At 44.9% G+C, this 23,969-nt stretch overlaps 1 protein-coding gene across 13 annotated transcripts in view; it reads right to left on the reverse strand.

Moving 5' to 3' along the window:
• The window catches only part of LOC100120752 (F-actin-monooxygenase Mical), a 62,154-nt gene that overhangs the window by 3,858 nt on the left and 34,327 nt on the right, over nt 1–23,969 (reverse strand). For 5 of the 13 annotated variants that reach the window (XR_004227333.2, XM_031928104.2, XM_031928074.2 and 2 more), the window contains 27 exons: nt 19,643–20,043; nt 19,139–19,463; nt 18,497–18,855; nt 18,163–18,420; nt 17,804–18,006; nt 17,513–17,646; nt 17,191–17,426; nt 16,742–17,104; nt 15,468–15,707; nt 14,767–14,908; nt 14,560–14,681; nt 14,032–14,259; nt 12,349–12,508; nt 12,110–12,273; nt 11,815–12,017; nt 11,241–11,422; nt 11,034–11,158; nt 6,553–6,822; nt 5,935–6,475; nt 4,180–5,856; nt 3,571–4,092; nt 2,468–3,210; nt 1,892–1,921; nt 932–1,073; nt 558–729; nt 364–473; nt 96–269 (listed from right to left, as the gene is read on the reverse strand). Coding sequence is in view for 10 of the 13 variants with exons in the window: in XM_031928104.2 (XP_031783964.1) it covers nt 96–269; nt 364–473; nt 558–729; nt 932–1,073; nt 1,892–1,921; nt 2,468–3,210; nt 3,571–4,092; nt 4,180–5,856; nt 5,935–6,475; nt 6,553–6,822; nt 11,034–11,158; nt 11,241–11,422; nt 11,815–12,017; nt 12,110–12,273; nt 12,349–12,508; nt 14,032–14,259; nt 14,560–14,681; nt 14,767–14,908; nt 15,468–15,707; nt 16,742–17,104; nt 17,191–17,426; nt 17,513–17,646; nt 17,804–18,006; nt 18,163–18,420; nt 18,497–18,855; nt 19,139–19,463; nt 19,643–19,942 (8,125 nt within the window). In the remaining 3 variants the exon portion in view is untranslated. Of the gene's footprint in view, nt 1–95; nt 270–363; nt 474–557; nt 730–931; nt 1,074–1,806; nt 1,922–2,467; nt 3,211–3,570; nt 4,093–4,179; nt 5,857–5,934; nt 6,476–6,552; nt 6,823–11,033; nt 11,159–11,240; nt 11,423–11,814; nt 12,018–12,109; nt 12,274–12,348; nt 12,509–14,031; nt 14,260–14,559; nt 14,682–14,766; nt 14,909–15,467; nt 15,708–16,741; nt 17,105–17,190; nt 17,427–17,512; nt 17,647–17,803; nt 18,007–18,162; nt 18,421–18,496; nt 18,856–19,138; nt 19,464–19,642; nt 20,044–23,969 lie in introns of those variants that run through there. The other 8 variants (XR_004345185.1, XM_031928112.2, XM_031928096.1 and 5 more) reach the window with 5 other exon arrangements.

A 23,969-nucleotide genomic window follows, 5' to 3' on the forward strand; every position in this document is an offset into this window, starting at 1 on the left:
CATTTACAACAAACATCTATCGATCAATTTTGTATTCATTAGAAATATATCGCGCGAATAGTTGTACATGCGTTGCAGGTAGTGGTTCTACTAACCGTCATCGGCTAATCTTTCGCGAAGTTCTTGCTGCAATCTATCATGTCGATCTTCGAGTTGCACTTCTTGGGCTCTCACTAACAACTCTTTCTCGTATCTGCGGAGTTCCGTCCTCTCTCGCATTAGATCAAACCATTCGCGCAGCAAGTCTGCTTCCTCTCGATCAGAACATTCTAAAAATTAACACAAAACAATCGTATCATTTTATCAAAGACTACTTATTCGTCTTGCGATGAAGACTTTCGTATAGATAAACAAGATTTGTACCTCCTTCTCCCCTCAAAGCTTTTTCAACGCTGACTCCTCGGCTCTCAAGTTCTCTCTGCTTCACTTCCGTTTCCTCGAGCTTTCTCTGAATCTCCTGAGCCATCCTCAACCTACGCGATTATACAAGTTAGTTTGAGACTCGAATTGGATAGCACGGATTAAGGGTATATACATTATTTAATATAAATACAAACCTCTTAAGCTGCGCTTGTCTGGCCATGCGCTTGGCAGTTTTAACTTTCCGCGGAATACTATTGCACGAGCCGTCGGCCGTATTAGAAGTTTTGTTTAGTTGCGAGATAGACAGTGCAGCTGTCTTCGAATCTTCGTCGGACAGGCTGTCGTCTGTTTGAAGGACATATACATCTATTAAATTCGCAAAAGAAAGTAAGATGTTGTTAATAATCTTAAAAGCTGCGTTTTCCTGTTCATAATTCTGAAGATTGACCGATTTCCAAAACACTTCTACTGAGAGTTTGACTCACCTCTGATGGGGTGTTAACATAGCAACTAACCGAACGTATTAGTTAACAAAAATGATTAACAAAATTTACTCAAAAAATCTTACCAGAAACATTAGTGGGCATTGTGTAGTTAATCGGCGGCGGTGGTACTGGCGGTGGACTTTCGATGAAGAAGCTACCGACGTTCAACATTCCCTCGCAGACGCTCTTCGGCCTCTTGTCGAACTGCGGATTCAATTTGTCGAGCTGCAATCATACGAAGTGATTAATTGTCTGTCGTGATTCGCAAAGGATCACTTTGGCTTTCTTTGTCACTACAAGGTCAACTAGCTAACGTTGCAAACGTTCGGAAACGGTGTAGTGAGAAAGGGCCGTGAACAATTCAAACTCAACTATAGTTGAAAAAAGGGATTAGGTTCGTATTGTTAGAGAAAACTTGTAAAACAAACTAATACCTAACGTGAACGCTTGAATTTTTCTGGTTCACATTTTTTAAAATCGAATCAAGTATACATATTATTGTATAAGAGTTAAGTGGCTTATGACTGTCACCAGAAAAATTTATGGGTACTAAGTATTGTATCCAGGGTAAACTTTCAGCACACACAAAATAAAAGTCAAATATAAGAAGCATCAAATTAAAATAAGCATTAACAAGGATCGAACCAAACAAAAGAAGCGTTAATAGTCTTTCGTCGTGTGGTCATTTTTTAAAATAAAAACAGTAATTTATATAAGTATTCAAATTGTTTGTCTGTAAAATATTACATTTATAAAAATAATATTATTGTTGTTACTTCTTGACTGTTGCTGGTTTTTGTTTGCGCTTTAGCAGCTACATCGTATAAATAAAATTAATTGAACAAAGGGTTGCCTGTGTGAATTGGTAATTAAATATTTATCAGTATGTTTGTAGGCATTATATGGTAGTGCAAAATTTGTTACACACGACAAAATTAAAGCCTAAACGAAAAAATACCTGCAATTAAAAACTAGCGAATTGAAGTATACTGGAGCAAATAATAGATAAAGTGTTCAACGACTACGTATTATAAATTGCTTACATCTGACCCATCCGAATACGATTTAAACAACTGAAACACGTTAAAATAAGTTAAAACGTAATTTCGGAATTTAAACAGCCTCTGCTCGGTGGAAAAAAAATGAAAAAATATGCTCTATGTCTCATTTTTTCGACGTTCCGCCCTGGTGAATTGAACGTTTTGCGTGCAAAGCGAGTGCCTAGAACAAGCGCTATAGTATTCTATGACAAGATTGAAACCAAACTTTTTCAGTACCATCGATTCAACACAAATTGATAAGAGTAATATCTTACTGCTTTTACAATTTCTTTCTCGCTGTCATAGAATTTTAGCATCTTTTAAACACAATAATATAACGCCTTTCATTCAATGGAGGATGTTCTTTAGATTGCGCACTTTCTGTCCATTGAAGATGCTTAATTTCAATAGTAACATTTGTATTAAGCTTTAGGAATAATAAACTTGCTTCATCAAGCTCATTAATCTTAGAGAATCATCTACTTTTATTCAAATGTGTTCTCAATCCATTGAGCATCCTCCTTACTCTCGTCGTATATCACCAGGGCGGCCACGATCACCCGCTCTCTCTTTACTCACCTTTCCCTTCTCCTTTGACTTGGGTGTTAGCCGGAACATGGAAAGCTTGTTGTTGCTCCCATCTTTTCCCGGAGGTGACAATGAATCTTTCTTCTTGAAAAAATCTGAGACCGCCTGAATAATACTCTTCCTTCTCTCCGGGTCCTTAGGCTTCTTCGACTTGTCTCTCTTCTGCACTTCCTCCTTAGGCGAATCCGATGAACCCAACAACTCGTCGAGGCTCTTAGCGGTAACGGAACTTTCCTGACCCGAGGACGAGCTATTGGCACGTCGAGCCGCCATCGCCTTGACGTTATCGGTGCTCTTGCTCGTCTGCAGTTTGTTGTGTAGTCCCGAGGGAGATTTATGCAGGCCGAAGCTGTATCGTTTGGTAACCGACTTGGCGGGCGTATCGCCGTCTGTTTCGGACTTGAGCTGTCGTCGCGAGACTTTCATGCGCAATTCCTTGATACGGTCCTCTGGACTCAAACCCAAGTCCTCGTCACTTTTGAGCCGTGCGCGCTCTCGAGCATCTTGTCGAGCTTTTTCCGCCGTTTTGCGCGCCTCCTCGTGCTTGAAACGAGGAGGAGCTATAGGGGTCTTGAAGTCAATCTCAGCGCGGGACTCCGAATTCATGGCACTACTGGCTTTAGAAGGGGTCGTGAAGACGGAATCGTCGAGCTGCTGGGCAGATTTGTCGAAGACTGAATCATCCATAATCATTGCGCGAAAGATGGACAGCGGTCGCTCACCGTTCGTTTGGCCTTTGATTAAGAATTTCATAAAAGAGTTTTAAAATATTGTAAAATTGAAAATATTTGAAATAGTCAAGTCTAATACGCTTCATTTATTCGCGTATTTTATTCAGCTTCTCATTTACACAATGCTCACATGCAGAACAATCCTCTCTTACCTTACACATTCACACTAACACATACAATAATTTGTTTTCAATGAAGCTATAAGAATTATTTCCATACAGAAGAAATAAACTTTAGCTTAAGTTTCAAGGCATCACGCCATTCTTCACAAAATACCGCAAACACTTTCACTTATTCTATTCAAAACAGCAGAAGCCTTTTTCACAGCCAACTCTCACAACGATCCAAATACTCTCAAAATACCTTGGGTCTTGATCTCTCCAACTCCCTTCGCCGAATTGTTTTGCGGCGTGCCATCGCCGATCGAAGCTGGCACGAAATTAGTTGGTGTTTCGGGTGGCCTCATGGGCGGACTGCTAGTTAGTCGAGTAAACGAAGCAGTTCTGGCCGCACGTTTTGCTTTCTTCTCAGCGGATTTCTGCTTGTGGGCCTCAAGTTTGTCCATCAACAAGTCCTGTATGAGACTCTTCTGCTTGGTCCTTTCGCGAGTTATCTCCTCTAGTTTACGAGATGTCGCAGGGGAGTTGAGACCGTTACCCAAGCCAGCTGTGGTCGCCTGACACTTTATTTCCTCGGCAATCATCTCGGCGGTGCGGGTCTGCAGTGTGGAAGGCTTCGAGCTCTTGCGTTTGGATTTGCGAATGTCGATAGAGTCCTTAGCGTTGCTGAATTCAGCGATGCGGGATTGTAGGCGTTTCACATACTCGAGATAATCCGGGTTGTTGGCGTCGTCGTGAGATTTGTTGATGTATTCAAACGTTGGAGCTGAAGTAATTCATAAATAAATGAAATAATTCGATTACAGTAAAATAAGACTACTCACTGAAGTTTCATAGATAAGCAAATTTTTACCAGGTTCGGGTGTCTTGGTGTTCTCGCTCGTGGTCGTATCCTCGTTCTTGGAACAGCTCACAATGCTTCCACCCGTAGGATTATTCGGACTGGCCAATATAGTCACCACCTCACTGGTGGTAGTGTCTTCAGCCGGCTCGACGATCAACAAGCTGTCCTCCTCCATCGAAAGACTCATCAGATCCTTGTTCACGACCTCGAGCGCGTGATCGTCCTTCTCGCAGTCGGCGATCTTAATCTGACAGACCATGTTCCCATTTCCATTGACAACGTGACCGTTTTGATTGTGCCTCAGCCTGTCGCGAACGTCATCCATCGTGATCGGCGCGAATTCGATAACGTTGTCCTCGCAACAGGGTGTCTGGGCGTCCGAGGCATCGTCGTACTCTAGCTCGCTTTTAGCGATCGGCGCGTTGCTTTTACCGGATGACAATTTGACGGGCGTCTGCGGCGCCTTGAAGTTCACGAACTCGATGTAACCGCGGTTCTTCGGCCTCGACACCTCCTTCAGGCTGTCCTCGTCCAGCAGGCTCTCGTTGTCCGTATCCATAAAGCCGATATCTTCCTCCCCGTTCGCAAGCATCTTTGAAGCGATGGTGCTGGGATACTGTGTGTTCGTTCTGTCGGCGTTCATCTCCTCCTGGGAGTAGTCCAACTCTACGTCCGTCAGATCTTCGCCATTGGCCATCCTGGCGAGCATACGGTCGTTGGAGGGTCGCTTGCCCTTACCTTGGAATTCGGGGTTCATGTCGTACTCGACGTCGCGCAAATCCTCGGAAACAAGGTCGTCGCCATCGCGCGCCCACTCGGAGAACTCGGTCTCGGTGTAAGCGGCGGTCGTCACGTCGTTCTCCTCGGAGTCGTCGTTCTTGCTGGAGGCGCGCGACGTTGTCGTCGGGCTTAGGCTACCTCTGCGTTCATCTTGAAGCTGCAGCTGCTTGAGACTTGTGTTGACGGACTCAAGCTCCTTCAGCGATGGTGGCAAGATGAGAGGCGCGGTTGGTGGAGGCGAAGGTGGATGAGAGGGTGGTCTGTTGGGGTCTTCGAGGAGGTAGGAACACTCGATGGAGTCAGGCTCGAAGGTCATTCCATCCTCGTGGTGTTTCTCGACCTGCGCGTCGAGCAGCAGATCACCCTCGGTGCTGTGGATCTGAAGTCTCGGAGGAGAGAGAGGAATCGTTTGCTTGAGCTTATTCGCTTGCTCTTCCTCCTCACCATCGCTCGTGGACAATGAGTCGCTGTCCAACTCGTCGGAGTCCTCGCTGGAGGTGTCGCTACTGTCGATATCGTTTTCTCCGCCGAGAGTCCGCGCGAGCTTTTCCGGCTGTTCGTTCTCTTGCTTCGTCTTCTTCCAGTCGATATCGGGTACGATTATCGAGGTCTCGTGCAGCGGACTTCGCGGTCTCATTTCGAGGTCGTTTTGATTGCTCTGCGCAGTATCGCCGTTCTGATAGGGCACATCTTCGACGGTTCTCGTCTCGACGGTCGGTGTGGGCGTTTCGATTTTCAGGGACGTTATATCAGGTTCTTTGGGCGGTTCGGATGGCTCCGTAGGCGAGGGCTTCTCCTCGATTATTGCGGGCTTGGACGGCAGCGGTTTGGCGACTTCGAGGTCTTTAAGATTGCTCGTTTCCTTTATTAGATCTGGTAATTGGACGTTTTTGGCGTTGAAGTTTGCTAAGTGACAAATTACCAAGTTAAGGTGTGACACAGCATGTATTTAAACACAGTCAAGTTTACCTTCGAAAAACTTACCGGCAGTGGAGTTCAAACTCGGGGCAGCCTTTCTCTCGAATGGAAAGGCTTTGACGGGCGACGAGGAGCCGAAAAGCACCGACGGTGAGAGCGGCGAGATCGCCGGCTGGTTTCCTCCGGTACTTCCGGTCCTCAATTTGTTCTGTCCCTGGAGGAACGCTTGCATAGTAGGACTAGGCTCCGGTGCGGGGTTCAGAAGCTTCTGGTGCTGGGATATGGCGTCGCTGAGGTTCCTCAGTCGCGTGTCGACGTTCGACGTCGATCCGGACTTCATGACCGAGCCACCGAGACCCGAGCCGCCCAAGAGGTAACGTTTCTTCAGCTCAAGGGAGAGCTTCGAGGCGATGCCCTCGGTCGAGTGCGTTCGGTTCAGCAGATAATCTCCCTTACGCGGGTTGATAAGTGGAGTCGAGGTGATGATCTTGGAGTTCTGAGTGATGCTCGTGAGGTTCGAGTTGAGCTCGTTGCTTGGCTCGCGATTCTTGGCGTTGCTCGGTCGCTCGTTCAAGGCGTTCAGCTTTGACGTCTGCTGTTGTTGCTTCTGTAACCATACGTATATTTTCAATTGCTTTTCAAACTCTATAGAAAAACTCGAACGAAAATCTGAACGTAACGCACCGTATGCTGCTTCTTATTGCTGTTCTCGTTGTTCTTGGCGACGTTGCCGTTGACGGAGGACACTCCCGCGGGCCACAGTATCTTGCTCTTCACCTGGACCTTTTTCGGCTCGGCGTAGTCGCCTCTGGTCTTCCTGACGAACGAGTCATTGATGTGAGGCATACCGTGCTGCGTCGGCGTCGTGCCGTCGTGCTCGAACTCCGAGTCGGTTGAGATCTCCGTTGCCGAGTTTTCCTCGCTCTCCTCCGATGACTCCTCGTCCGATGCGATCTGCGGAGTAGAAGGAAAGAGTTGAAGAGACATTTTTTCTTTTTTCGGTACAGTGAGCTGCTTTATGCCAGGGCTTTGGACTCTCTGAATCTCTGGTTGATTTTCAAGAGTAAAATACGTGTGAGAGATTCGGAGAGTCTATTCTCAGTAGACCAAGGGATTAATGTTTTTAACGTAGCATTCAGTTTTATTGGATTAGTTGAAGTAAAATTTCCAAGTAGGGAAGAAACAGGTAGTTTGATTTCATCATTGATACCTTGTACGCTCTTCGTTATTGTAATTTCTTTTTTTAGATTTTGATAATTATAACAGAGATAGCGTATTCAAATCGTCGATATACAAACAATCGTCGCACCCGTGTACAATATACAGTTGAATCAAATCGCTTGGCTATGATAAAAGAACTATGCAAGTGAATATTTCAAAATTTGGCTATAACGTTCAAAGCGAAATAAGTGAGAGAACTGATTTGATAATGTGCAAACAATAAGCAAAAAATCGTAATCGATTGCGGTATTGAAAAAAGTAGTCCGTGCGGTGAGAAATAAAGTTGATGTATTCGTGAGAAATCATTAGCGGTCGTTTGTGAAAGCTTCGTGGAACGTGAACAAAAGATAATATAACAAATCATAAAAATTTACCCGTACAATAAATTATTCACCACATTTATGTGAAACAAAAAAATTGACACTTATTGTCATTGAAACAAAGTATATCACAGCGTTTGTTAAGAACAGGTTCAGTGCTTCGATGTATACCGATATTGGATGACACATGATGGAGGTATGCCACTGATTGTTTAACTAGATGCTTTTAATGACAGCAGTGTGGGGTATACATCCTAGAGTCCGCACAACTAAGCAGTTTATATCGTATAAAAGAACGACGGTAAGATTGTTATTGAACACTTTTAGAGAGCGGAAAACGAGTTAGAAAAAAAGACGTTATGAAAATTTTTACTCGGTTTTTGTTTTCTATCCGGAAGGCAGTATTCGCCTCCGCGAGATTTTGGATGATGGTCGTCGATAGTCCCGACCACGAACATTACCGAAGACACACACGAGCTGACAAACTCATCGATAAAAATGTTAAAAGTTCGGTAATGCTCGCCTTCGAGGTGCTAAAAACATTAATAAAGTCATGGCTGGTGGTAATAGAATGATGTATACGATTACATGATATAAAAAATTGCCAATTGTGAGAGCTGAAGCACTTTAAACAAACACATACGAGTATTAATTCAGTTTGAGTGACTGTTAGAATCGTAATTCGAAGATTAGTTCACACGTCATTCGTAAATACAATATGTCCTTTACCTTATATCGACATGATCTCTTTCTCTTTCCCTTTCCGAACGGGGGGGATCTCGCTCGTGTATGCACGAACGTGTTTTTATCTTTCTCGATTAATATATAATGACAAACAAATGCAGTGGAATGTGGGACAAATGTTCGCTAATCACCATCAGCCATAAATTTTTAACCCTCTCATTTTTTTTCACGTTTTTCTTTGACCTTTATTTAAATAAAATCTCACACAGTCTCTCAGGAGTAAAGTCAATAATAAAGTAAACAATGTCATTTTTTTAACGATAAAAAGAATATACCATCTCGTCCATCGACGTTCGCATCGGTAATATATAACAACACACGCATACTCGCTGCTCTCACCGGTATACAATACAACATATATGATTTCGCGTCTGGTACTCTGCGGCATGTTTTCTAAATTTTTTTCAGTGAACGACTCCGAAAACTAAAATTCTATTTCCTAATTTCAATGCAATGACTAGAACTGACGCGTCACTGATATTTCACTGTTCGCTCTGCAAAACGTGTAATGATAACTAGACGTACGCTCTAACTATTAATGCGATGATGAATGACGTTAGAACTCTCACTGGGACAATCCCGGTACTTTCAGTCTATCCTCGAAGCAGTCAGTCTAAGAATCACCGGTTCTCTTAAAAATAACCGCCCTCTTCACTAAAAAAAAATTCAGAGAAACTAGCCCTCAGAGTAAAGTCACTCTCGCACTCATCACGATATGACGCACTTGTCCTTCTTGGAGCGCGCGTTGTCCACGCTCTTGAAGGAGCCGTGGGCATCGGACTTTTTGCCGAGGAGTCCGTTTTTCTTCCTCGCGGGCAGCGGCGAGCTGAGCGTCGACTTGGAGAGCGGCGACTCGGAGCCCGAGTGCTTTCGCAGCCTCGTGCTCAGAGTCTTGGTCAAATCGAGCTTGCGCGCGGGGGGTGTCGGGGAGGACGGCTGCGAAAGAGAGGACAGGTTCTCCTGGGAGGGTCTTCGGCAAGCTGGAGCTTTCGGCGTGTCCTCGGTCGAGGTGACGTAGGCGCTGAGACGCTGGGGCTTGATCTCGGTTATGCGGACGGGCAGGAGCTCTTGCTCTTTGACTATGATCTTTTTGATGGAGAGCTTTTCGGGAGGGATGATCGTGGATACGGGACGTTTGGAGGAGCTGAGGGGTTTCGGTGGTAGTGGCGGAGCTTTTGGAACGATGGCCTCCGAGTCTAGGACGATTTCGGAGATTTCCTCGATGGGGTTGCCGTTGAGGTTTGTGTGATCTTTAAGAGCTTCGGTTTGTAAAGGCGGTGATTCTTCTGGAGGACGGTCGTTATTTTCTGTGTGGTTAGCGTTTAATCGCTCGTCGAATAGTTTCTTTTCCTCTTCTAAGGCAGTCAAGTCCACATCTATTTCAGGTATCAGATCAACCGGATAACCGTTGTTTGCTTTACCGTTGCTATTAATTTCTTCATTGATAACATTAGTGGTATTATCATTAATTAGTTTATTTTCACCAGTCTCGTGATCCTTTAATAGATCATTAAGTAAAATGCTTTGTTCCTTAGGACTTTCAACTTCAGTTGTCACACTGTCATTGAACAGATCTGTTTCGATATTCGACAGAGGTTCGCTTATATTTACAGACTCTAAGAGTTCCAAGTTGGTCTTGTTCTGACGCTCAATCTCATTGAATTCGCGTTCAATCTCGTCAATTTCTAAATCTTCGCCATTGAGACTCTCCAGAATGTCTATCTCAAGGTTATCATCTTCAGGTGCTTTTGTCTCCGCTTTCTCAATTTGCGGCAATCCATTCTCTTTCTCTACTTTGATATCGGCGGCGCTGGTTCTCCTCTCGAAACTGCCTCCACTAAAGTACTTGAGCATGTCTTTCTTGTCGACTTTATCAGATACCTTTGACTTCATCTGCAGTTGCACAACTTTAACATCCGGATTTTCCTCAGATTCACCCTCCTTAACCGATTCCTGTTTCTTCAAAACCTTCTTCTCCTTCTCCGCCTTACCTTTTTTCATCTTCATATCGAAATACTTGCTCATATGTTTCTTAGCCGTTTCGGGTGCCAGTGGCTTGAGTGCTTCCTTTGCTTCAGCTTCGGCCTTGTTCTTCGCCTTCCTTTGCCTTAGCTCGAGAATTAAATTATCGAAAGACGTTGGGCTTTCTGACGCCGATTCTTGCCGCATCGGCGACTTTTCCTTTGGAACCACCAACTTCGCTGTTTCTATCAGCTTACTGTCTGGTGGTCTTTCGGTTGTAGGTGTTGGTGCAGTGACCATCAGCACAGGCTGGGCTAATGTTGATTCCGGTTTATTTAGTACTTCCTCCACCTCAAGCCAGGAATTGTCTGGCGAAGCTATCCTCACCGTCAGTGATTTTTCAGAGGCATCCTCGTCCTTCATGGATAGATCCTCCAACGAAGCAAAGGACTGAGCGTCGGATAGTATGGACGATCGCGATGAATTTCTGCTGAGCTTCGGTGACGACGTAATGAGATCAGGTAAATTGATGTTACCGTTGCTATTATTGTTGCTACTCAAAGCCCCTATTACCTCGAGACTCTTCTGACTTCCAGACTCGCTCTCATACATGGGTATCGCATCCGGCAACTGATTAAGGCTAGGACTAGGACTAGGACCACCATTTTCTACCTTAACAGCAGGCGTATCAGTGGGTTCCGTAATTTCAATTTGAGTGATCAAACGTTCCGCGCGCGGTTCGCTCTCGAAATCGACGCTCGCGATGCCGTTCGATTCGTGATTATTGCTACCCGGATTTACGCTCGTTTTTTCGAAGATCATGGACGGAGATGCGTCTTGGACGACTACACTGTTATTATGATTATTAATATCATGACCGTGATCGGTATTATTTGTAGAGGTTTGAGAGTGTTTCACCTCGGTCTCGGAGCCGGTCTCGGTATCACTGCTGCGCGGCGGCACCTGCAACCAGACCTCCTTCTTGCGGAGCTCGCGAGCTCGAACGTCCTCCTCGTCCTCCGTCGCTGTATGGCTGTCTTCCTCTGCAAAGTTTAAACAATAGTTTTTGGGATAACGTATAAAATAAAGTATAAAAATCATAATAAGAATGTGAAAATAATTTACCTGTACTCGTATACTCGTCACTAGAATCTTCGTACTCGTTGCTTCCCGTGTCGGAGTGAGCTGCCGCAGGATGCGGATGCGAGTAGCGGAGAGTCCAATTTTTCGCAAGCTCCAATGTTCCCTCCGTCGTCAGAGGCTGATCGATAGCCTCCTCGAAGACTTCGTTATCATCATCCGAATCGCTGTAAAAGAAAGCACGACTTTTTAGCCTACAGATTTCATGCACGATACGGCGAGTATATTAGGATATCGATTGAAAATTCAAGACTTGCAGATTTACTGACACGAATAGAGCTCGTTCAGGTAATCACATTTTTATTCATCACCTGCGATATTACATTTCTCCATAGACGAGCTTATCGTGAATATTGAAAGCAAAAAATAATTGTTCAAAGTTTTAACAGATTAGGAAGTTGAAATTTCAAAGATATAATATATACGCGAGTAAAATTCTGTCATGCTCGAGAGAGAAATATTTCTCTCAACTTAATTAAAATACATGCTTATTCCACGTCCGACGTGACGTGCAATATTTCACGATTACATCTGCATGAAAAAAACTGCATGAACATACCTCATGTCGGAGATGTCATCACTGGAGCCCATCTCGGCGGCCGAGGGTCCGAAATTGCGGTCCGTCCATTCGTCCTCGTCCATTATGCTCTGAGCCTCCTCGGCGTCCGATATGCCCGCAAGATTTTCGAACTCTATGCGCTCAGGCGTCTGGCCGCGATCGAGCAGGTCCAGTCCCGAGATGCCCTCCAATGATATTTTAGCCTGAAAGATGCATAAAAAGTGGTTTGGTTAAACATTTTATTTAAAGTGTATTCTTTACTTTATAAGTCTGTTTACATAGAATACACCCATACCTTATCCTGTGCCTTATGATTATTGGACGTCTGTGGTATATTCTCTTTATTCGTAAGGGGAGCTTTCTTCTTTTCTATTCTAGTCTTCATGGTTCCTGGCAGACCAAAGTGTTGAGTACAATAAAACCGCCCGCCATTCTTATCTCTATCAAACGTATGATTTCCTAGAAAATAAATTTCCAATTGATACGTATTCACATCTCGACAAATGTTTTGTAATTTTTCGTGCTTCTTCGTACCTATTCGTAACGAAGTCGAGCAGTATTCACAGCGGAAGCAGCCGCGATGGAAGGACTTTCCCTCGGCGGTGAGACGTTCCATCAGGTAGACGCGTTTGTCGCAGAAATGGCACATCTCCGAGCCGCCCTGGGCTGGCAAGGTTATTGCTGCCTTTGAGTTCTGAAAATGTATTCAATCGGGTATTAACTGTGAAAACATGAATTGGTGCGAATGAGAATAAATTAATCTCACACAACCGAACAAATGTACTATGAAGAAGTTGCAGTGAAACATAAAACGTGCTTTTGTTTAATTTTATTTTGAATTGGTGAGCATAATGCGTTATTTTTATTATTATAGCAATGATGATGATGTGACTGTATACAGTTGTTATTTAAACTATGAAACTATTGTTAGTTACGTGAAACTTAATCCTTGCTGGAGTACGTAATCATTTGAAATTATCGAATTTGTGTTAAGTAATTAATTAATTTTTATATTAGTTTATTGCGTTATTAATAAAAGCTAATTATGCATTAGTATAATCCAAAGATTGAAAGATTAAAATTATAATTGTCGTCTGTTTCAACTCAAACAACAAAGCACGTTTCAATAATGCGCTAGGTATTGTTATTATACAGGGAACACCTTGACTAAAACATAAATAAAGTGAAGTATCCAATATTACCATAAACTAAAGAGTAATAAAAAAATTGACGGTAGTCCAGCATCGATCGACATCAAGTTATTAATACTAAGATGTTTGAGGCGATACATCGAGGGTAAGCTTATTTTATCGATAATTCTATTGGCAGATGACAGAAGCAGCGCGAATGAATGGACAAAAAATCGTTGAATAATTAACTTTTTGGTATCGTTTAAAGCAATGCACCAAGGTATCTTCTCCTCCACAACAGCAGCCATGCTCTATACTTTTTACCATCTCAAAAACTAAATTATGTGCGAGGGCATACGTTAACATGTAGTATATGTGTCGTAAATCCGCGATATTCTTATTCAACATTTTTAAAAACAGCATTTTTTTATTTTCACTTGTAAATACACAAAAATAAATCTACAAACTACACAATGCTTTAACTACATACACTCTTGTAGATAAAAAATGTAATTAACATGAGTACATTTCAAAAACACAACTTTACAAGAATGCTCAATAATGTCCTTCGAATATTAGAAATAAAAAAGTCTAATCATTTCTTAATCCTATCAAGTTACATAAAGATGATAAAGCTTTCAATCTATTTTGTAATTAAGGAGACACTACCATGATTTCAGAGTAAGTTCAAAAAGAAAAGGCGAATGCAAGAATAAAACAGAATAGTGTATCCCATAACGGGTGAGTGCACTGGAGAGAGAGCAGTTTCTAGAAAGCCCCTATGTCATTATAGTATTTGAACTACGAATTGCTATCTCTTACTTGAGAGAAAGAGTCATTGAATCGAATAAAAGCATAGTTCAAGCAGAGAAAAACACGACAATTTTCAAGCGATTAGCCCGGAAAACTCCAGCCCACTCTCCCTAAAAAGAAAAAGAAGAAGCAAGCTTGTATACAAAAGCAGAGCAGTGAAGTAAGATAGATAAATAGCATAATAAGTAAGTGATCAACAGGTCGTGTAGTAAACGCAGTATGGAGCGGCTGTGATGCGATTTTTTTCCCTTTGCAACTGCCAAAGAATAATTACCGATCTCTGGACCTTGGGCTGCTCGACCGCGGATGCCGCGGCGGCGACCTCCTGATTCTTATTGGCGAACTGCTCGGCCATCGCCGAGACCTTATTGTGCCCGAGCACATTACCCTCTTTGATCTTGCGGTCGATGCTCTTCAGGGTACTGTCAATGTCCGCGTACTTACTGTCCGTCTCCATCGGCTCGCGGCCCTTCTTCTCCATCTTCGTCTGCCGAGCTAAAAACTGAATGAAGCATATAGTTGTCTGAGGGGATCCTCGTCTTGCGTGCCATTTTGGGTTGTTTAAGCGGGGGTTAGTTTCGACAATTTAAGGGGAGAAAGCGTTACGTCATTTTTGCACAATTTCTAAATCACTTGTTTTTTTAAACACTTATTAAGGTTTGCAGCACATAATCCATGTATTTGGTTAATTATTTTCACCTCGATTCAAAGTAATTCTAGCTATTACGAAGCTTGGATGAATTATGTGCATATTTTCTACCCTCTTCCCTCAACATGCGAATTCTTAAAATTTTCAGCCAACCTGCTCGCGACTCCACTTTGGCACTCGTTCAACTCTATCGTGACGCACACCGCGACCCATCTTGTTCTCCTCGATTTTCTTTTCGATCTCCTTGACGTTCCAGTCGGTTTTCTCGATTTTACCTATCGATCACACAATGCAAATAATAATTAAAAAAATGTTATTCAGTGAACGCATTTCAAGTCTAAAAACGCGATGAAAACGTACCGATAGCACGCAATAAGTCTTTGGGTTTCTTTTCTGAAGCGGCGGTTCCCTTCAGTTTCTCCTCGATATTTTTTATCCTGCCGGAAAATCCTTCGTCTATACTGCCTCGATGGTGGCCCGCGTGGAGTTTCGGTTCTCGGTCCTGTAAATTTATCAATGTTTTCGTTATTTACACGATTTGCACTAAGCAAACAAGGCATGGGGACAATTGTCGCAAATATAAACATTGGATTAGTTGAAAACATGAAACACTTGGAAACTGCAAAAAGGTAAATGTTTTAAATCATCTTATGTGGTAAGTAAAGTTTAGTAGGTAGCCGAAGATAAGACATCTAGAATGCGCTTAAGGGCTTAAATTAATTGCACCACACAAAATAGCTTTGATTCTGAATAATTTATAAACTAGAATTCAGTCATTTTTCTCAAACAATACATATTATTCAGAATCACAGTATCGTTCAATAGAAGTGTTCGATAAAGTTCGTTAAGTATTAAGAGTTGACTTTATCAAGCCTTCTAACGTACTCTCCATGCTCACAAGCTTTCATAAACGTTATGTTAGGTCGGTTAGGTCATCACGCTAAAAACACGGTCAGATCATCCTAGAGGACGGTTGGTTGTTACACAATCTGGTGAATTTATACACAACAATAATCTCAAAGAAAAGAAAACATCGATTTCGGAGCCACGCATCGGCTTACGGGGTAGAGTATTTTCTGCTCAAGGTCTTTGACGCGGTCCTTGAAATCGGGTGCAGTCTGCCGATACAAAAATATCGAGTAGTCCTCGAAGGGCTCGTCTTTGTCACGCTTCGCGTTTGCCTGGAGCATCTGCATACTCTTGTAGAACTGCTGGGTGGCGCGTTTGCGCTGGTACTGGCGACGCAACATGCGCTCTAGGCGGTTCTTCTCAATGTCCTGGAGACGCTGCGTGCGCTCCTCCTTTTGGTTTGAGTTGTGTGATGATTTATTTTGTATTTTAGTATTTGATTTTGGGTGCAAATGATTCATAATGATTTTTGAAAGATATCTTAAATTACTTTGATTCTGCAAGAAAAAATCGTGTACATGCATGCATATGCTGCTTTGCTTCAATTTTTGACAACATTATTTGTTGTAATTATGATTATCCAAGTACTTGGTTATTCAAAACGAACAAAACTTTTGGAACCTTTCTAGACCGCATGCAAATACGATACAACACTTAATCAGTTCTAAGAAGTTATTTCGAGAAATGAAGTATTCATAAATGCACGACGTACACAATTTTTTTTTCAATCGACAGACAAACAAACGTTTCCATAACCATGTCCACATAGCTTTGATTAATGGTTAAAAATTGGATATAATCAATATCTGAAATAAGACTGCTCGAACACGTAAGATTTAAAAACGGTAAATTTTATTACACAGTCACTGACTTTCGAGAGTGATAATTTTCTTAACTTGAACTCATTACAGACTTCGCAATCATTGAGTTTCCTTGTTCATTAAAATGATGATAACTCCAGCAGAAGTGAACAACGTCAATATCAATATTCCTCGAAAAATGCTAGACAGCATCGTCTGCCACTTCGACTGAAGAGAATGAATAATAACACTTTCTTTTATCTTCTTTCCTGAATGTAATGCTCTTTGATACTATGCCGACTTGACATTCGGAACGAATGAACTTATCAGAGGTGGACCAGCTTTAACGAAGTGACTAAGGTTTAAACATTTACAAAAGAAGTTGTACAAAAAAAGAAATCGTAAAAATATGGATAAAAAATTATCACATCATAATAAAGTTGTGCTGCTCTGCGATGATAACAATTTTTTGTTGGCTAAGTTCTTCTCAGAAATGTCAGTTTACAAACAAAATTTAAATAAACTAACGAAGCAACGAATGCTATCGATTCTCGTGAAAACGATCAGTCCACCTCTGAGAAAAAATTTCTAAAAAAGAAATCTGCGCTTATAATTCAATAACTCACCACAGTAGCTCCCATCTTCTCGGTGCTTCTCCTCTTACGCGCGTGCCTTCTCGCCAATGTATCCGCGGACGGTTTCTTGTCCATCGGCAGCGGCAGATTCTCGTTGACGTGCCTCGACCTCCTGGCTCGAGTTCCCGGCACGTCCTGCTTCGTTATTCGACCGAGTAGGTGGGCCTTTTGCTCAGCCGTGAGTTCGCTCAGCTTTTGTGAAAACGTAGGCCTGTCCTCAGTCTCTGGTTCCAGTTTCGGGTGTTTAATATGTGGTATTTCTCCACGAAACGCCTCGTAAATCTGTGTCAGGTACGAGAACATAGTCAGCTTGTCCGGTACCTCACACTGCACCATCTCCTCGCCCGTCATTATCTAGAGTAAATTGGATCGTTAACGATGAGTATATAACTAAATTTACAGTTGATAGTCGTGGACGGATTATCTCTGCAGAAACTTACCGCAGGGATGCCGAGTTCCTTCTCGAGGATATCGAAGGCGACCTGGTTGTTAGTTACGGGGTCGTCCTTCTTGAGAGCATGGTAGTCTATGAGATCGGGCCTGTAGCGATGGATGATTGCGGCGATAGCCAGACCGCTCTTGAACGAGACACCCATGTCGTGGATACGCACGCCATCGTATAAGGCGACCTGCCGCTGCAGCCAGTGCAGCAACGTGTCCGGATGCACTTGTGAATCTGACAAAAGAATATTTATGTCATTTACTTTTTTAAATATTCCACTTAGTGCATTCAATTAAACGTTAAACGCTAAATTTATTTACCTTTTCTCCTCCGCTTCTTGGGCAAGTCGATGGCAGTCTGCACCGGCGACAATTTGAAAGTTTCCGGGTCGTCGGTGTCGAGTAAACTTCGTACTTGGGCCGAAGTTACAGAGCGCACGTTTAGATTCGGATACCTGCAAGCATTTTTATATGCGATACAATTAAACACCGAAGCGGCTATGCTATAACGAGCCTCGCTCCCGAGTTTGCTCAACGCGATGATTTTATAAGCAGCGCAACTCTCGGGCGTAGAGAAAGAAGCATAAAATGAGAGAAGAAAATGAATCTGACCTTGTGTGGGGGTCCAGAGTGTAGGCAGCGTAATCCCTGTTGAGGTTCTCGGGCGTCGTTTGCCCGAGCAGCCTGTAAATGGATTCTCGCTCCGCTATCACCTCGAGGGGCGTAAGCGAGGCGCCCCATTCCTTGATGGCCCAGCAAGCGTCCATTGAGCTGAGAAAGCCGCGGGCGCAACCGGAACCCGTCGGCCAGAAAGGCTGCGAAGAAACATTTGTTTTCTCTTTCATTTTCGCTCGTCTTTGTACGTGTAATGCGATTTAAATGGTTTCGCGCGGAAGAAGGTCGTGGCGTTAATTAGCATCCACTTTGCGAATAATAATCGTTCGCTTTTCTTTAATAACAGTAATATTCACCTCGAGAAGACTGTCGCCGACGAGGATCATGAGCAGTCGGTGTCCTCGTCGCTCGAGCACCCGACTCGCGTTTTCCGCGGCGTACATCGACGTAAAGTCGAACATGGCGACGTCCGGCTGGCCGTAGTGGTTCACCGCGAACTCCATGTCCATCATCTGGTACTCGGTGGAGAATTCGGCGGCTTCGCGCGCGTACAGCATCAGGGCCTCCCGGTCGACGTTCTCCTTCGCCAGCAGCTTCGCCGTGTCTGCGTGGTCCTGCACAGTCGACCGTACTCGTTACGGATAATCGTTGGAAAATAAAAATGATATAATATAAGAAATCAAAATTCACCTGGATAATGACGCCCTTGTCGATGAGGCTGTGCTTCTTGGCAGTCATGACGAAGTAGTGCGTGTCGTCCTTGTAGTAGACGATGTTCTCGAGATCGATGCCCGTCTCGGAGTAGAGCTCCTTGAAGAACTTCTGATTGAAGATGAAGGCGACGCCGCTGATCTCCTCGACGCGGGCCTCGGCCTCGGTGCGCTTGTTGATGAAGTTGGCGGTGATGGCTATTGCGAGCTTGCCCCGGAATTCCTTGCGCTTGAAGCCCTCGAGGGTGTTGCGCTTGCCGTCCGCGCCGATCAGCACGTCGAATTCGTACTGCGAGACCGGGTGGTCGGCCGGCACCGTTTTCGCTCGCCAGCCGATTTCTGCGAATTCGAATTTGCCTCGTGAAATTTCTTCCTAAATTATAATTAATACGCAAGTTTTGTCTCCATAGAGAGAGAGAGAGAGAGAGAGAGAGAGAGAGAGAGAGAGAGAGAGAGAGAGAGAGAGAGAGAGAGCGGCTTATCAGTAATTTTCGCTTCAACAGCTCGGACGTCCCGCCGAAAGCTCATTAACGTTCCCCCTGGCACAAGCCATCAAAGCCCGTCATCTCTCCCTTCGTCACGAAAATCACACAGCGCACAGCTATCTCTATCCACTACTCACTTCCTCCCTCCTGATCTTCAGGCGGCGGCACGAGCTGCTCGAAGCTGACGTTCTCGTGGAACTCGACGCCGAGGATTAGGGCGACCTTGAGGAGGATACATTGCAGCTGCCTGATGCTGATGTGGTCGATCGAGCCGGCGCAGAATTTGCCGAAGAACTTCTTGGCGCCGAGGCCGCGCAGGTCCTGGATGACGAACGGCCAGAGGTGGAGCACGTTGTTCCGCGACATCCGGTCGCGCTTCTCCACCACCACGACCTTGGCGCCCAGGAGCTGGGCCTCGATCGCCGAGCGCATGCCGCAGGGCCCGCCCCCGATTATCAGTACCTGCGAGAGAATTTTCGAATTTATTGAAAAGTCAACGCGGCAGTCGTAAAATCCTTCGTAAACGTCTGCTATTTATCAGAGTTAAACACGGAGTATACGGAAGAGATTTCAAGGTCTCGCGAACGCGCGTTAAAATTCTTCTTTCATAGCTTCGAGAAGAGTAGAATCTCTGCACTCACCCTCGTGTTGAGGCATGCCTTGCCGCGGTTGTAGCACTTGTGATTGGCCCTCTGGTCGAACTTCTTCCAGAGTGCCTGAGCCTTCCACGACCTGAGCTTGGACTTGAGCTTCGGGTAGAACTGATGAAAGTTCGTCGGCTTAATCTTGAGGAGGTCGCAGAGGTGTCGGAAGTGCCCGAGGATGGACTTGAGGGTGGTGGCGTTGCAGAACTGGTCGAAGACCTCGCTGGCCAGCGCCACGTCTGGCGAGACCATCTGCTTCCGGTTCTGCTGGTGCTGCAGGTGCTGCAGGTGGTCCATTTTCTCGCGCGCTGGCGGCAAGTCCGTTAGGCAGCGCGGGCTACTGCTACTGCTACGACTACGGCTGGATCGCGTTCGTGCGCTTCAGTCTGTGTCATTACCTGGAACAGAGCGAATCGGAGATATCGTGATGATTTTTATTCGGAAAACTTGCTTCGGATTAGCCAACGCATCGATACCGACTCGACAGAAGCTTCTTTGATCGACACTGTCGCTCATTCATTCGATCGGCGAGTCGGATAAATCGTCATTTTCCACGCCCACGCTGTCTCAATTTAAACCTATCCTCTATAGTTCTCTCTTCGCCGCAGACTCGCGCTTGTAAAGCAAGACGTGGAAGCGGAAGCAATAAAGATGATCCCGTCTCTCGTAATTAAATCGTCATCCACCGCATCGAGAAGTATGCGCGTGCGAATCCACGTCGCTGGCTTTCGGCCACTGACGTGTAGCCATCTCGAAAACTCTATAGCTCTCGAGACGAATAGTCCCAAGTATAGGTCGTCGCTGCTACGGCTCTGGTGTAAACACACGAGTCGCGAACGTTTGGCCCATATTCGCGCGCGCTTGAAATAACCCCCTTATTGATTCATAAGCACTGCAATTAGCTCGTTCGCCGAGAGGGCGAGAGGAGGCGTACAACGGTAGAGCAGAAGTTGGCCAGGTTGGAAATAGATTAGAAGAGAGAGAGAGAGAGAGAGAGAGAGAGCGGGAGAGAGAGAGACAGAGTTAATTCGAGTGTGGGGCGCGTTTTTCCCGATGGAATTCCGGCCCGTCCGGCGCCGATGGATCGCGAGGCACTCTCTCTCCGATGCGGTTCCTCGTGCCTGCGATGCGCGGCCGGGCCGCTCTAAATGCGGAGTTGTAAGGACTTTTAAGGCGAGGGAAGATGGGATTGGGTGTAGAGGTAGAGCGCAGTGTAATTCTAGACGAGATCGATATTACGGGACAATTGTTTTAGTACATTACACGAGATTTTACTATATTACGAGTCTGATGGCTTCAGATTCGATCGAGTGGTACCGAACACATTCAGGAGATCAGCGACTATCACTACGCTAGATACGTGCTGGTGTCAAGGGAGGCAATTATCGACGAAGCCAAGAGTTTTTCTCGGAATGGGGATATTTGAACATAGAATTTAATTCACTTGTTCAGACCGATATCACCGACGAGTTCCTCAGCCGGCACAGCATTATATATCTTACGGTATTTCGAAGAATCATTTTGGGCCTGCGACAAGGTGTAAGGAACGGGAAATCGGTCGCGTGCCGAATATCAACGTCCGACGCCCAGAGACACCGATTTATATACCGGCGAGCGCGTGTGCGCCGATTATCAAACGAGCCCTACTATCTGAGACACGTATGCGTGTGTTGCATTTTTAATCACATGATGGCGATCATTCATTCTTATATAAATAAACTCCGAAATTCCTCCAATCGCATCATCTCCTTCTTCTCGCTTATACTTCTTCCCGTCAGTTCTGAAAATCAACATTCCACACCTATAGAGCTGCGGCACCACCAAGTCTTGGCATACACCGCCGCGACACCGACTGCGAGATCGCTCGATTCTCGCTTGCCAGCGTGCTACAGCCACGGTTCTTTGAACTTACAGCCTGATAGTTTTGTAGATCGCCGGTCGCTTGTTGTCTACGTCTATACACAAGTTAAGCACGTCGACGAACTTACTATACACGCGTTGGGCTTCGCGCAGCTTAACGAGCAGTAGTGTGTGTATGTGCTGCAGTGTGGAAGTTAGAAGGAAGTGAGGGTTTTCAAAAGAAAACGACGATGAAGCCTGCGGACGAGTTTTGAATTACTTTGTCGGGAGGAAGATTTGGGCTCTGATGACGCGACTCAGGCTTGCCAAAAATTCGCGCAACTTTAGAAACGCGTGAATACCTTGTGTAAATTAGCACTCAATTAACCCCAGAGCAAAACACTTACAGTACAGTACACACGGAAAAAATCACCGGGACTCGGCGAAACAATGCGGCGTTTCCGAGCAAGCCGTACGTTATATTCTCGGGATTAAAAAAAAAACCCTTGTAAAAACGTACCACACGTAAGCAAGGCTCAACCACCCCTCGACTAAATACGCGCGCGTGCGGAAAAGACTAGCCGCTCCCCCTCGTGTACGTGCCTCTGCACTTTGTTAACGCGATAAAAAGCACGCGGGGAAAGCCTCTCGTTTCTCCTTTTCTTTTTGCCGCAGCAGCATCGCGCCGCAGTAGTAGTCCCCCGTTTTGGAGCGGCGAGGAAAGTTTTTAATGCGTTTGAGATCTACTTCGTTCGCTCGCGTGTCTGCGTTTGCGAAGCCACGTGAGAGAGTATAACGCGAGGCGGAGGCTCGATCTCGTTGTTGTGGCTGCGATAGCTGTTTTTACTGGGCTTCGGAAGATTCATCATTGCTGAAGTTTCGATTGCGTATCACACGCGTCGGGACGCTTGGAAAATTGTTTGTATCAGAAGGGTCGTGTTTCTGTTTCATCAGAGGAGTATACTTCTGCAGCGGTTGGAGAATGCGAAGCTTTAATTAAGTTCACCGGATAGTCTGTATCGCCTAAGGAATGCGATTCTAGGTGAAATTCCGCGCGCGCAGCTTTTCACCGAGTTTCTCAATCTTACTGCCGTCGATCGAGTTTGACGAGTATGGGCCCAGGGGAGAGAGCGAGAGGCGGCAAAAACTATTCGATTATACTAGCCGATGCGCGAAGAAAAATAAACTTACGGTACTTTAAAGCGACACCAAACGGCCGAAATTTCCGGGCCATTGTCATACACGCTCGCAAATCTCCATTCCGTAGAGAGTAACTGGGTAAAGGGTTAAAGATACTATTATAGAAGAGTCATCGAGCTAAGCTCCCGGTTGTGCAATAAATTTTTGGAACCGAGCCCACGCTCCCCATATCCCTCGCCCGGCCCATTGTTCTTCTCTCGCTCGCGAGAAGAGAGTGAGATGGAAAAAACAGCGCGAATTTCTGCTGCATGCATGTATAGGCGAGCGCAAGATCGATCGGTCACGAGTGCGCGACTTTAATTGATTTATCGATCGCCGAGATCTTCTTCTGCACGGCCCGGGGAATTTGTACGAACGTCCGATCGAGGATTGATCGAGAGCGAGAGAAGCCATCGTGTGTTTTTTCGCTATCTCCGATCACTGAAAGTGTTAAATGTATAGTAGGTGTCTTGGTTGGGAAATTTTCGTTGAGAAAACGGTGAGTATCTTGCCAACGCGCGATGCGCTTGATATTATGAATCACGAGACAACCGGATCACCTTCTTTAATCGCAATTTTGAGATAATTGATTTACTTCCGCGGGGCTATTTTCACATCAGAGTCTGTTCGTTGGTTATATCTGGAGAGAAATTAAAAATAATTGACGTCGCTTTTATTGAGCTGTATATGTATGACAATAGACCGAAGCGGAGCCAGAAAACGGCTTTGGGACGACCGCGTGTCATATTTTACGACACCGCGCGCGAGAAACGATCTGTTCTGGCCAAAAGCCGGAAAAATATGTTACAACAATGTCCGAGAAGCGCATTAAATACGTCGAATAGCCGCGTACACTTAAATAGACTCCTCTTGCAGGTGATGGAGAGTCGCTCTGACCTCTTTTAACCCTTTGACGGCGAACAGCCAGTGCGGTATAATAATGCACACACGCGTGTGGGGTCTTGAAAAATTCAATACATTAAAAGCGTTACATTACTGTTTTGACAACTAACTAGCAACGTGCAGTAAGTAAATCGAAAGAGTTAGTGCGAATACGAGAAAAGGCTTCAACATCGGAAACCTGTACAGGTGTTCAACATCGTTGAATGTTTTGACACAGCGCGCATACCACCTCGCCTTCGTCGATATTTACCAAAACATTCTGTCCGGTACACCATTCAACAAGCGCACCTATATGCACACACACACACACACACACACACAGACGACCATCAAAGTGTCCGGTGGTACCGGTCGGCTCTCGTTACGCAAGTCGCACACGGTTCCAAGCTCGACTTTCCGCAAA

Source organism: Nasonia vitripennis, chromosome 1, assembly GCF_009193385.2.
Source record: "Nasonia vitripennis strain AsymCx chromosome 1, Nvit_psr_1.1, whole genome shotgun sequence".
Taxonomy (NCBI): domain Eukaryota; kingdom Metazoa; phylum Arthropoda; class Insecta; order Hymenoptera; family Pteromalidae; genus Nasonia; species Nasonia vitripennis.